Raw genomic sequence first — 14,261 nt, forward strand, 5'->3', positions numbered from 1 at the left:
TCGTACTTTGTTGGGTCCCGGCTGCCACATGTGGCCGTGGCAGGGGACCTGGTGACGTGGCTCTGTCTAACACCTTTGATGGCAGGAGGGCTGTGTGTGTGTGAGGGAAATGGGGAGGTGCTGTTGTCTCTCAGGAGGTGTCACTGGAGTGGGGTGGATTTGTCTCAGTCTCCAGTACAGGGACATGACCATGGATTTTGTGAGATTGTCAATCAAACCCCAGCTCTCCCAGCTCTCTCTTTCCCCTCTCCCTGCACACTTCCTCCCAAGTCCTTCCCTCTCTCTCAGTTGACAGAGCAGTCCTTTGTGTTCTCTTTATTCCTGATTTATTCCTACTTCCTCAGGCATAACTCATCCTTGACTTTGTCCCCTTGAATGCTGCTGCATTTTGAGGATGTATTCATCACTCCCTAACTTCCCCATGTAATAATCAGAGTTAAAAGACATTTGGAATGTTTCTTCCTCTTAAGGCTCTTTCACATCCAAATTTTTCTTGTCCAGGACCCCATGTATTTACCACAGATTTTCATGGTCTTGGGACCATGTCCTGGAGATCCCTGAGCAGAACTAAACTACAAACTTTAACTCAGTGGTCTCAAACCTTTTGCTGGAAATGCTCAATATCAGTAAAAAAGTAACCACACCGTGGGGTAGCACCATAACTTGCTGTCCTTCAGGAGAAAACCAGTACTTAAACCAAACTCTGGGAGTTCAAGGCATCTTCTGGGGAATGTGTTATTTGCAAGCCATAAGGCTGTGATTCCACAGGCAGGACAGTGGTGTGAAACCTCCTGTGGGTGCTGACTCAGACCTTCCTCTACCATGCATGAAACCCTGTCTGAAACAGCTGGATTTGCTCTGCGTCCTTCCCAGGGACCTTGAATGTGCTGGTGGAGAGGCTGCTGTGGCAGCAGCCCTGTCGAGGGATGATCCGGCCTCACACAGGAGCCCTGTGTGGTGGCTCACGGCATCACTGCTGGCCACATCCCCAGCAGAAAAGGCAATTTGGGTTTATTTTGGAAATAGCCAGCTCAGAGCCTAAGCCCAGCCCTTGCTGCCTGCTGACTGTGGCCTTTTGTTTGTTTGCTTTGTTTTTGGAATATAATTACTCTCTCATAGACTGTGCATGTCCATGGCACTGCATTATTGTCTTCCCAGCTGCTGTAGTTCCTGTCATCCATCCAGACACAGGGAATAAAAAGACACCCATAACCCCCTTCTCCTTGCTGCATCCTCCAAGGGGTTGTACAAACTCTGCAATGTCCAGGCCTCCTTGCCCCTGACCTCTGCTTTTATTAATTAAGCCAAATTATAAATTACAGCCCTCAGAGGCTCCAGGACTGATTTGGGCTCCAGGACAGAGGGTACAGGGTGAACAACATGAGCAGATGGGAGAGGAGAGAGTGCCAGCAGCAGGCAGAGAGAGAATCCTGCTCCTAGGGTCACTCAGACGGCTGCTGGAAGATGGCAAAACAGCCCCAGGCTCCTGCTCTCCCTGCTTTGTCCCAAAAGGCAGTTCCTGCCATTCCTGGTGCTCTCAGACTGCTGATGCTCTTTCCTTTGCAGGTGAACTTCCTTCCCCGTGAGGTTCAGTATTTTGGAAAGTGCCCTTGCCTGCTGCAAAAGCCTTCCTGGAGTTTCTCACTGGGGACTCTCTGGTTTCCAGATTAAATTCGCTGTCTTTGCCTGGAGGAATCACAGAATCACAAAACAGTTTGGGTTGGAAGGGATCTAGCAAGGTTCTCACCATTCCCTTCCTCTAGAAGTGACAGTCTGACCTCAAATCAATTCTCACCTGCATGAGCCTCGAAGAATCTATGTCTGGAATTTGTCTCTTCTCATTTTGTGTTGGCTGTTTGTTTTAATGGGTAGATTTCATCCCATTGTTGCAGGTGCTGTGTCCAGGTGCTGTGATGACCTCTGGGCAGAGGGCTGCTTTTGGAGAGAGGGGCTGCTCAGTCACTCTTCAGTCTTGGGGTTGCAGCAGTTCCCCTTCCCCTGCCCTGAAGCTCTGCTGACTCTGCAGAGCAAAGTATAGGGGTAAAATAGATGCCTTTATAGTACTTGAAAAGAATAATTTCTTCCTAGATCTGCCTAGTTCTCGATCAAACCAGTGCCTGTTAGAAATGTGGATCATAACTCATCAGTGACGGAAGCTGGTGTTCAGGGTCACCACGTGATGTTTCTGAACACAGGACTCAAACAGGGACAGCTTCCTTCTTCTGCTGCTCTCTCAAGGATGGGCTCTTTTGAAAGAGGAATGGTTGTGTGGGGAGAGCTCATCCCATCACTGCTCTATCCATCACAATAAAGGTTATTAACAACCTACGTGACCAGCCTGCCTATCCCCGCAGAGCTCGCGAGACAGACCTGCAACCTCTGCACTATAAGCTCTGTTTTATTAAATATTTGCTTGACCAGAGAGGCAAAGCAGAACGGGGTAAACACGCCTAAAGTAAATGTGGGATGACCTTTGTCCGTCATCCATCCGACGCCTGCGGCTGCTGTGGCAGAGAGGGCAGCAGGAGGTGAAGGTGATCCCAGAACAGCTTGGAAATTCCGACTGCTGTGAGAGAATTTTGAAATATTTGGGGTGGCATAAAAGTGGTGGCTGCTCTACAAGCCCAGACTTACCCTTTCCACTATCAGATCTAATCAGCCTACGGGTCAAAAGAATGTGGGATTTATTCTCCCTATTATTTTTTGAAGTAAATTTTTCAGTTCCACTGGCCTTAGCAGAGCGGCACAGATTTGAAAGAGCTGCACAGCCAGACCTGTGTCACCGTCACATCTTCCTCCCTGCTGGGATCTTCGAACAGGGATTTTTTTCCTTGCCTCCTACTTGTGCGAGCCTGGCTGTCATCACTGGTTACACCCCTGATTTCAGCAAAGTCACTCTGTGACAGAGGGGATGGGACACAGCAGGAGTGGAGCTATGTTTGTCTTGTGTCCTTTTTAAGATCAAGAACAGCTTTGCGAAGCTCTGATCTGGATGATAAAGAGAGATGATGGTCCTAGACCACCAGGTTTGTGTGGTCAGCACTCTTTGAGGAGCTCGGCTTGTGAGGCCTGAGCCGGTAGAACTCCATCTCCCACACTCTCTGTGGGGCCATAAAGGGGTAAATCTGCTCCTGGTACAGACGCCACCAAAAAAGTGAAGGAAAAGGGAGCAGTTCGATGTGTTGAGTAGGAAGAGGTGTTTCCATGGGGCTTGGTGATGTGCCCACCAAATGTTTGAACCCCATACTGCTCCCATCACCATGGTTAAAACCTGGGAGATTTTAAGAGACTGAATGGTGCAAGGAAATCCTCTCCCCTCTCTTTGGAAGGTACCAGGCTGGCCCTTGGGTCATTAGTTTTCCTACTTCATGGTGCTTTAGGCTTTATCACTGCTGGTAGATAAGCAACCCCTTTCTCCTCAGCCACCTGAGATTCCCAGGAGAGCTGGATCTCTTTTAGATGATGCTCCCTTGGCTGTGGAGTGGGTGGAGAGTGTGAAGTGGGTGGAGAGTGGTCCGTGGTGAGAGCCCAGGCGAGGGAGGACAACTAGTGCTCCGTTTGCTCCCAGCCCTTTGCAGATGTGGCTGTGACAGCTGGCACACCACAGCCCCTGGGTCTGTACTCCAGACTGGGCCAGGGTGAGGCAGCTTTGATCTGGAAGCCACAGAGATCCTGCTCAAACTGGAGCGAGGTTTCCCTGAAAGGATGTTAATGTCACACCAGAGCTGGCTCTTTCCCGGCAAACTTCAAGGGCTGCAGGAGAGCTCAGCATCCATCTGGCCCCATCCCTGTAGGCAGATCCCTGACCTTCTCCAGGCTTCAGTGCCTCATCCAGAAGAGCAGGATAATAATCCTTCTCCAGTTCTGGCGTCTCAGATAGCAAATACACAGCTGGGCTGACGCTGGCAGTGCAAACAGCAATGCTGGGTGATGTTTTTACCGTTACCCTTCTGCACTTCCAGTCAATATTTGCGCTCCACCGTGGGGCACGTGTGTATGTGTGTGTAATGGAGAGGGAAAGGGTGCAGATTTATTACTCTGCTGTGTGATTTCTGCTTTTTCTCCCAGCATCTTTTCAGTCAGGAGGGCTCCCTTTGTGCTGGTTTTAAGTAGAGAGCTCAGAGTGCAGAAAGGGAGGATTAGCAATTAAATACGCTCTGATGATGGCATGGTTGTGAAGGAGGGAGGAGGAAGGAATACTCCATAGTAATGTACTTTTGTTTCCTTTTTTCTTTGCTTGTAGGACAGAATCTGCGAGGGGATTGGTGTTTTGAAGAGTTTTACAGCTTCTAATCCTCATTGCCTTGGGAATACAAACCTCTCTAATCATGTCTCTGGCCATGTGGAAATGGACTTGCCTGGTTTCTCACCTCCTGCTGTCCACCACAGTGTCACCTCTTGGCAGACAGCAGCCACTCCATCCAAAGAGGCCCTTCATCACCTTCACGGGAGAACAAGCAGAGGGAAACTTCAACCACTTGGTGGTGGACGAAAGAACTGGGCACATCTACTTGGGTGCTGTCAACAGGATCTACAAACTCTCCAGTGACCTGAAGGTCCTGGTGACCCATGAGACTGGTCCTGATGACGATAATCCCAAGTGTTATCCTCCCAGGATAGTCCAAACCTGCAATGAACCCTTGACGCCCACCAACAACATAAACAAAATGCTCCTCATAGACTACAAGGAGAATCGGTTGATAGCCTGTGGGAGTCTGTACCAGGGCATCTGCAAGCTGCTGAGGCTGGATGACCTCTTCAAGCTCGGAGAGCCCTTCCACAAGAAGGAGCATTACCTCTCTGGGGTGAACGAGAGTGGCTCTGTTTTTGGAGTCATTGTTTCTTACAGCAACACGGATGACAAGCTGTTCATCGCCACGGCCGTGGATGGCAAACCGGAGTATTTCCCCACCATTTCCAGCAGAAAGCTCACCAAGAACTCCGAGGCCGATGGGATGTTTGCGTATGTCTTTCACGATGAGTTTGTGGCCTCTATGATCAAGATCCCCTCAGACACCTTTACCATCATCCCTGACTTCGATATCTACTACATCTATGGCTTCAGCAGTGGGAACTTTGTCTACTTCCTGACTTTGCAGCCTGAGATGATCTCCCCACCCGGCTCCACCACAAAGGAGCAGGTTTATACCTCCAAGCTGGTCCGGCTTTGTAAGGAGGACACGGCCTTTAACTCCTACGTGGAGGTGCCCATTGGCTGTGAGAAGAACGGAGTGGAATATCGATTGCTCCAGGCAGCCTACTTGTCCAAGGCTGGAGCCATCCTGGCCAGGTCTCTGGATGTTGGCCCTGAGGATGATATCCTCTTCACAGTTTTCTCCAAGGGGCAGAAAAGGAAGATGAAGTCCTTGGATGAGTCTGCTCTTTGCATCTTTGTCCTGAAAAACATCAACGACCGCATCAAGGACAGGCTTCAGTCCTGCTACAGGGGAGAGGGGACGTTAGATCTGGCCTGGCTCAAGGTCAAGGACATTCCCTGTAGCAGTGCGGTAAGTGAGGCCCCTGAGCACCCAACCATGCTCTCCTCACATATTAACAGGCCTTGTCTTCAGATAACCAACCTTCTCAACCCTTAAAGCAGAGACCAAGGAGCTGAGACGGTCTTGTCCCAGTCCTAGCTCTGCCTCCAGCTCACCACACCACCCAATTTGACCAGTTCATGCCCCAGTTTGCTCATGGACAAGCTGATGAAGGTAGCAGCAGACATGCTGTGTTTACTGATGAGCAGAACCAGGGGGCCTTGGAATATTTAGGAGGATATGCCTGTTATAGTTACTTCATGGTGCAAATCACAGCGGTGAAATCACTTAGACCCAAGTGCACTGTCGGCTCAAACCTAAACCAAAAGAGGGCCTAAAGATGTCAGTGGCTTGTGCCACTGTTTGTTTCTGTCTGCGCTGGTGTAATTTTGTTTCTCTGGGCTGGAGCTGGGGCAGGATTTATTCAGGGAACTTTGTGAAGCCAGGGTTTCATTTCTCGCAGAGCTGAGAAGCACTGGTCATTAACCATCAAAGCCCCTCGCCTTCCGGTCTCCAGCCAGCTCTGCACTGAGAAATTAAGGCCTGGCTGCAGATCAAGGATTAAACACTGCAAGATTTAAGGGCAGGATTGGGGAAGAGGCTGGTCTGTCTGACCTACAAATGGTCTGAAGAAATTGCTTCGGTTTATTCTGAGTGTCATTGCAGGAATGTGCACGGGGCTGGCTTTGATAGCAGGCACAGACATGGGCATTACAGCCGGCACCGCACCCGGGGCTGCAGGAGCCGCTTCCCCAGGCTTTGATTCCCATCCTTAATTAGCTCTTTCAAGTGAGAGGCGAGTTCAAGTGTGAGCAAAGGGAATAGGGAGAAACGTCAGAGTGCTTTCTTGCCCCGTAATCTCCAGGCAGGCAGTGCTTGGGATGTGGGATTGCTCCTTTGTGCGCAAGCCTTGTTTTCTGGGAGATTCCTGCTTCTGCTCCCTGGCAGGACAAGGACAGACCAAGAGGAATGTGGATGGGAATTTCATTGCAAGGACACTGATCCTGCCTTACTCTGCCCTAATTCCCTTTTACACCCCTCAGTGTCCTTGCTTGACCTTGCCCTGCTCTCATTCTCCCACACCGAAGGGACAAGTCCTTGATTTTAGTTGAGATCTCTTCTGCTAGACCCACAAAGCTCCCTGTGGAGCATTGCACAGGGAGAAAGGCTGTGCCCAAATCTGGCTTTGATTTTTTTGTTTAGCCGCAAGGCCTGTGCACATTCAAAGAGCTGCCTTTAGATTTAAGCTGGGAGCTTCCCACTGGAGTTTCTTTCCTGGGCTCTTAAGCCTCTCCATGCATTTGCATATTTGCTCTGCTTGTGCTCCATACTAACGTTTGCAGTGCTGGACCTCTCCAATTAGGAGGTTTGAAACCGCTCAGTCCTGCCTTCCATGGCTTTAGACAGGAGCAAAAAAAGCCAACAGCTTTCTTGTGTCCCATGGGGTGAGTCTCAAACTGAGAAAACTGATGTCAGATGGAATTTGTAGGGACAGGACTGCAGAGGCTGGAGAGAGGACGCGGTGGGGGAAAGTATTAGAGCATATTTTTGAGTGTACTTCTTCACTGTGAATCAGAGACGCTGCAAAAGAACCTGGAGATGCTTGAATTAAAAGCAGGAAGTCTGAAGAGTGTAACTAAGTAGGCTGTACTCTCCTTAAATGAGCCTACTTAGAGCTGCTGGCAAGCCCTGCCTGAGATCAGCTGTGCTGCCCGAGGGAAGAGGTATTAGTGACTTGGCTGCTGAAAGGGGTTGCAGAGTCCAGCCACTAAGCTTGGAAAACATTTGATGGTTGCTGAAGTATTTCGGAGCCTGGATGTGTGTCTGTGAGAGCCTGGTCTCCTCTGCTGCTGTCCTGCTTGCCAGCCAAGCCCCAGCACTGCTGCTCTGCCGCTCAGCACATGTGTTCCAGGCAGCTCTAAAACCAATTACAAAGCCGTCAGTGAGCCTTTCCCTGGGTTTGTGTGGATGTCAAACGTTTCTCTGCTGGTGCAAACAGAGGCTTAACCTGCCTATGGTCCAGGCTGGAACTGAACTTCAGCTTTGCTGCCCAGATGAAATCCTGTATGAGAACAGGGACAGATGATGTGCTGGGCGCTGAGCATTTCAAAGTGACAGAGGAGAGATTTGGATTAGGTGTTAGGAAGAAATTCTTTACACAGGGGGTAGTGAGGCATTGGAACAAGCTGCCCAGGGAAGCTGTGGCTGCCCCCACATCCCTGGAAGTGTCCAAGGCCAGGGTGGATGGGGCTTGGAGCACCCTGGAATAGTGGAAAGTGTCTCTGCCCATGGAAAGGGAGTTGGAACTGGATAATCTTTAAGATCCTTTTCAACCCAAGCCATTCTATGATTCTTTATGGTATTAATTGTAGGACTGGGGAGCTGAGTTCACTGCACTGTCCTGGTCTATTGGTGTGTGCTCAGGTCCAGCTTTTAGCAACAAATATGCTTTTAGTTTTTCTAATATTTCTACCCGGGCAATAACTGACTGAAAGGGGATCCGCATGACAGGATACTTCTGCTCCTGCCTTGGTGTAATCCTTGCCCAAGGCCGTTTCAGGGCAAGAGAAATCTCCTGGGGACCATTCCCAGCACAATTCTCCTAAGCTGCAATACGCACACAAATAATTGCAGGTGTGTGTGGGAACAGTGCTCTGGTCCCCAGTAGCAGAGTCTGTAGCTCCTCTGGTCAGGCAGCTCGGTTACATCTGGAGCTGAGAGAGTTGAGGTCAGGAAGGACCTTGGCTGGACAAACTGTGTCTCATGGTCAATATTCAGCTGGAGGCATTGGGTCTCCAGATGTCCTGCAGGGTTGGATGTCCTGGAGACTTGTCCCAGCCTGGTTTGCAGAGGTCGAGGCAAAGACAAAAACAAAAGAACTTTGTGTGAGGAGCCTGTGATTCTCCCATGCCAAGTGCCTGTTGGAGATGTCAGCAGTGTGATAGCAGAATTTCTAGAGTGGGAAAGGTGAAAGTCCAGAGATGAATGGAGAATCCTCAATGTTCATTCCTCTCCCATCCCTGTGTTACAGCTGTCCTATTAATCTTCAGCATAAATCAGAAAAAAATGATAGATTTTTATGTCTGGGCCCTTGATTTGCAAATTGGTGATGTTCACTCAGGTGATGAATGGTCTCAGGTAATACCTCTCTGCAAAAGCAGGATAATAGCTTATATTTAAGCAGTACACTTGACCCCAAATGCTTAGAAATTCATATAATCAGAGAAAAATGAGGCTGGGAAAGAAGGATTCTTATGAGGTCATCTGATTTGCCCTTCTGCCCTACTTATAACGCTTCTGACAGCTGTTTGTCTCACCTGTTCTTAACCTCTGGCTATGGAGGTTGCTCTCTCTCCCTAAAATCTGTCTGTGCTGTGAGGAAGCTTTCCCTCATGTCGAATCTAAATCTCTTCTCCGGATACTGAAGCCATTCCTACTTATACAGTCAGAGGGCACCTTCAAACCCTTTGGCTCCATGGTCATGCAGGGTGTTGGCAGAAGGCAGGGCTGTTCTGGAGGGGAAAAAACAGGCTTCTTAAAACAGAAAACCAGCTTCATGTAGGCTGAAGAAGGCTGTAGTTTCAATGTCCTTCATAAACTTTGTAATTGAGCAGCCTGATCTAGTTGAAGTTGTCCCTTCCCGTGACAGGAACTAGAGGAACTTAAAAGGTCCCTTCCAACCAATTTGGTGGTTCTATGATACCATTAGGAAATGCTGGATTTCTTTAAAAAAAAAAAAGGAAAAAAAGGCAGTTTGAGAGGAGGGTGGAGAGGTAAATGTGCTGTTTCTGCACAGGAATTGATCATTGGGGGCTTTGTTGATTGTCATTACAATGAAATAAGATTAATGGGTGCATTTTGAAGCCTGGTACGAATTCCACCCCTGGGATGCTCAGCAGAGGAGGCAGGGGAGCCTTCCCCTCTCTCTTGGGGAGCAGGCAGGCGAAGTGCTGTGAGACAAAAAGCATGGATGAAGAAGGGGAAGGTATTGGAGACTCACTCCAAAGCAGCCTGAGGGTGTCAGGGCTGTGGGGAGATGGAGAGGAGCGGGGATCCTGCTGGAACTTTGGCTGGCAATGAAGTCCCAAACCTGGGGTGCTGCTGGCATGTGACCCCAGCTGTCAGCTCAGCAGCTGCTTGCATCCCAGGGCTGCTCTCCTGGGAGATCCTGGCCTCCTCCTCAGCCTGATCTGCCTCCCAGCCCAGCAGCCTCCAGTCCCTGCCATGAAAAGCTGTCACCTCCATCGCTGCAGCTTCTGCTGGACACACAGCACCAATATCTGTCCAAGATAATCAAAGTGTCAGTCCCCAACTCTCGCCTGGCTTCTGCCTTTTGCTGGTATTTTCTTTTCCTTTTGGCAGGAAATAGGATTTGACTGTTTAAATTGCTGTATTCAGTCTCTTCCTGTTTTTCATGGCAGCGCTGTCACTTGGGGGAGAACAGAAACATTTTCAAAGCTGACTGGCCAACAAAAGGCCTTGTGTGAAGAGCTGGGCAATATTTTCCCAACACTTTGCTACCAGAAGTGGATGTTTGGGTCCCAAGCCATTGTCTGACAAGTGACTTGGCTGTAAAGGCTTCCTGTGCTTCTGGTGGCTGTTGGTAACTCCCCAAAATCTCTTTGCTGATGCTGCTGGTGAAATCTCTGAGAGCCCTGCGCCATCTCCATGAGTTTGTTCCTCAAGTGGGCTCTGCTCTCCTGCTCTCTCCTCCTTTCCCTGCATCCCCCTGCCCGTCCCTGGTGCCCACCAAGCAAGAACTGCTGCTGTCACGGGGATTTAGCTGGATTCAGGAGGAGGCTGTGGATTAGTCCTTCCATGGAAAGCTGTTGGGCATGTTTGGAGGCCAGCTGGGTGCCCAGAGATTTTCCTTTGGCAGTATAAGGATGAACACTGCCTGGTCCTTGGGGCTGATCCATGGGCTCCCTCCTGCTCCATTCCACCAGGTCAGGAAGGGCCATTTTTAACTCAGGTGGTGAAAGACTTCATGTATGGTACGGGACAGTCAGCTTGACTCCTGGAGAGGCCACCAGTGGTGATGGAATGGCCGAGGTTTTTTATCCTGTTTCATGATTTTCCTCTTCCTTCCGGGGCTTCTGTTTGTAATCACTGGTGTTAACAGGCATGGCCAAGATTTTTCAGCCTATTTCATATTCCTCTTCCTTCCAGGCTTGTGTCCATCATCCCTGGGGTTAGCAGGACACAGAGCACCTCTGAGACACCAGGATGGGGAGCAGCGGGAGGTTGTTTTACAGGAGGGTTGGCTAAGGCACAGAACCCCACAACTCATAGCCTGGGGACTCCTGGACCTTAGTGCTGTGCCTACCTGTTGCAGGAAAAGGGAATATCTTCCTTGCTCTTGCATTCCTCCCTGGCATGGTGGGCAGAAGAACAGAGTCATTCAGAAAGAAGGACCAGCTGGAAAGAAGGGGTGTTTTGAGGGAAAAAGTCACCTGACAAGCAAAAAAGTAGGAATTGTCATCCCTATCTGTCATTTATCCCATTTTCCCTTAAAAGACTGGGGAAAAGGGAGTGTTAGCTTTTGCTTAGTCCTTGAGAAGAGGAATGTGTGGAAGGAGGTCCCTGCAATCCTGATGCTTTGGCATTTTGCACACCCAGCCCCTGCCCATTTCTCCTGGCTGGACTGGCAGGTACGTGAGTCTGACCCTTTCCCAGGGGAATGGATCAATCACAGGGATGAGTTATCAGTTTCATTTTACTTCATACTCTTTTTATTTGCTAGTTGGGCTATCCTAAGTAAATCCCTGTGTGTGTCAGTACCACTGGTGCTTGCACAACAGGAGTTTTTGCTCATCCCAGTTGCCACCCACAAGTTTTGTGTACACGTCTTTATTCCAAATCCCACGGGCTGGTGTTTCTGATCCAAAGGGTTTATGGACAGTTGAGGTCAGTTCTTGGTCAATTTTTAACAGCGCTTTCTTCTTCTTCCTCTGAAAATGCAAATAACTGCAGGAAACCCCCGCAAAAACAGCGAAGTTCAGATTTTGGAAGGCCAGTACCCTCAGCAATGCTGTAATGCCTCTCTGGGAATGCTTGCTGGAGACTGGGAGCCGGAGAAAACAGGCTTCCTGCTGCCAGATCTGTGTTTGTGCACTTGGTCCCATCAGTTTGTGTTGGATGGAGTGTGTGGCGTGTGTGCAGAGCATGTTGTGAGGGACCCACTGAGCCCAGCAGCTGTGATAAGAGGTGACAAGTGCCCTCCTGCTGACACTGGGGGCTGGAAAGGGTGGAGGCTGAGCTGGGGAGGAAGAGGGACACAGGGTATAATGCTGGCTTAGGGTTTCTGCAGCTGAGCTCTGTGATTTGCAAATCTCCCACTGCATGTTCCACTTCCAGCACATGAAGCACCTTCCACCTCCTGAGCATCACCTCCCCTGCAAAGCTGGCTCTGCTCCGGGGTGAAAAACAGTTCCACAGAGAGAAATTCCATGCTATCTCCCCATGTGAGGCAGCTCTCTCCAGGGACACAGCTGGTATTTCTCGTGGCTGTGGTCAGTGGTGGAAGTGGCCAGAGATGTCCGGGGCTGTGCTCCTCAGGCTAATGGAGAACAATTGAGTTCATGTCTCCAGTGCTCCCAGCAGGGTCCTGGTCCCTCTGAGCTGGGATTGGGAAATTCTCCCCACTGCTTCCACTGTGAGTCAGCTCAGGCAGCTCATGGGTTCATCTTCTCTTTTCCCTGGGTGATGGTTCTCTCTCCCAGGTGCCACCTCTCTATTTTCAGCCAGCGGGGATAAGGACAGGTCCCTGCCTCTGCAAAGTGCTCTGCGCTCCAGGCAGGGAAAAAAGTGGCTTTGGATGCTCTGAGGGAAAGCAAAACAAAAACTCTTAATCCCCTACATCAACAGAAGCTTGCACTTAAGAGCTGTAAACCAGGGCCTAATTGCATGGAGAGGATGATTGCATTTGAGGTATTAACTAGGTTTCTCGATATTAAACACCTGTCCTTGAAAGGATACTGCCTGATCAGTGGATGCAGAAAGAATTCTGGCAGAAATTAATTACATTCTCATAACACCCCCACCCTGAAACCTCTCCTTCCCAAATCCTCATTGTCCTGGGGGGGAAAAACCCCCAAACATGCATGGGAAACAATCTTCTCAAAATCATTTATTTCCTTTCCAAGCATGAAACAGCATGAAACCCTCTGCCTTTGAGTGGCTGGGTGCCAAACCCTCTCACAGAGCTGTTCTCTCACGTCTGGGTGACCCTGCTCACACAAAATGTTCATTGAGGGCAGAGCAGGACCCACGGCTGCAGAGCCGCTGCTGTGTCTGAGATATTCCAGGCACAGCTCCCTCCCTCCGCCCCATCCATCCCATCTCTGCACCAGCTGGCTCTGCCTGAGCAGCTCAGCATCACCCCCAGCTCCTGCTGGTCCCCCGTGTGCAGGTGAGCAAAGTGCCAGACTCTCCATCCTTGCCCGCGCCGTCTCCCCGTGCTTCTCACCACATGGACAATTAGATTTATTTCTGGGAACTGCTCTTTGCTGCTTCCCTGCCAGCAACCCAGGCTGTTTTCTTCTGTGGTCGAGCCCTGTGGTCGCCTGTGGCTCAACTTTGCATTTTTGGAGGGCTCCACATGATCTCCTCACATTCTCTTCCACGCCAGGAGATCGCAAACCTGACCTTGCGTTGCCTCGCCAGGAGGTCGCCTGGCAGGCCAAGGGGAATGCTTGTGCAAGAGGGGTATTTTTTTTAAATTAAAAAAAAAAAAGCAGAAAGCAAACCCCAGATGTCCTGGAAGAGCCAGAAGCAAAGTGACTCCTGCTCCCTTGGTGAGGCTGATGCTATTTAAAGCCTCTGGAGCAGGGGAGGTTGTACAATGCCTGCTCTGTTGAGGAGGGGGTTGAGGGGGTGCTGGATCCAGCTTTGCTCTCTGGGATAAATCCTGCACAGACCCTTCCTCCCTCGCCTGATGCCAGTGGAGCTGTCGGGGTGAAGCACAGTGCAGGGTCTGTCTTAGAACTTGGAGGCTCAGTGAAGATATTCAGCCTCTGGGAGCGATCTGATGTGTGAGTCTATTTATTTATATTCCAGGAAATACATAACATAAGACTGATTTATTTTGCCCTTCCAGAAATTTCTCTATTTATCCAAATTGCATGGATGGGTCCCCATTGTACCTGGTAGGATAACACAGATATTGGAAGACTGGATAGTGTGGAGATGGAAATGAGAAAAGCTGTTTTACTCAGAGAGAGGCCTGAATCACATCTGACCATATTTCTGCCCCAGACTCTCCCCAGCCTGGCACCTGCATGACTTTACTGTTGTAGGATATAGTTTTTGCTCTAAGTTCGTTTGAGAGGCATTTTAGTAGGACTGGGACAATCTTTGGGTAACATGGCAACAATTTTGGGACAAAATTCAGGGTTTGCAGAGCCAGCACAGACCTGGTTGGGTAGATATACCCAAGTTCAGGGTGGAGCTGGAAGTGTTCAAGGCCAGTTTGGATAAGGCTTTGAACAACCTGATCCAGTGAAAATTGTCCCTGCCCATGGCAGGGGATGAATCTGAGCGGTCTTTAAGGTCCCTTCCAACCCAAACTATTCTTTGATTCTATATTTAAAGAAGTACTCGACACTAGGAAAGGCAAGACCCCCAGATAGGAATAGAACTAAATGGTGAAGACAGAGTTTCCTCTGTTTCCTCCATGCAGGACCAGGAGCTGGTGTAGGTGATAGAACATGTGGGTGACATTAG

General features: G+C 49.7%; 1 protein-coding gene across 4 annotated transcripts in view; it reads left to right on the top strand.

The window, feature by feature from the left end:
• Nucleotides 1-14,261, top strand: part of PLXNA4 (plexin A4) — a 429,278-nt gene that overhangs the window by 23,059 nt on the left and 391,958 nt on the right. For all 4 annotated transcript variants that reach the window (XM_017728009.1, XM_008628864.2, XM_017728010.1 and 1 more), the window contains exon 2: nt 4,244-5,507. In XM_017728009.1, the coding sequence (XP_017583498.1) occupies nt 4,329-5,507 (1,179 nt within the window). In that variant the 5' untranslated portion in view covers nt 4,244-4,328. The remainder of the gene's footprint in view (nt 1-4,243; nt 5,508-14,261) is intronic.

Source organism: Corvus brachyrhynchos, unplaced genomic scaffold (assembly GCF_000691975.1).
Source record: "Corvus brachyrhynchos isolate BGI_N302 unplaced genomic scaffold, ASM69197v1 scaffold182, whole genome shotgun sequence".
Classification (NCBI taxonomy): Eukaryota; Metazoa; Chordata; class Aves; order Passeriformes; family Corvidae; genus Corvus; species Corvus brachyrhynchos.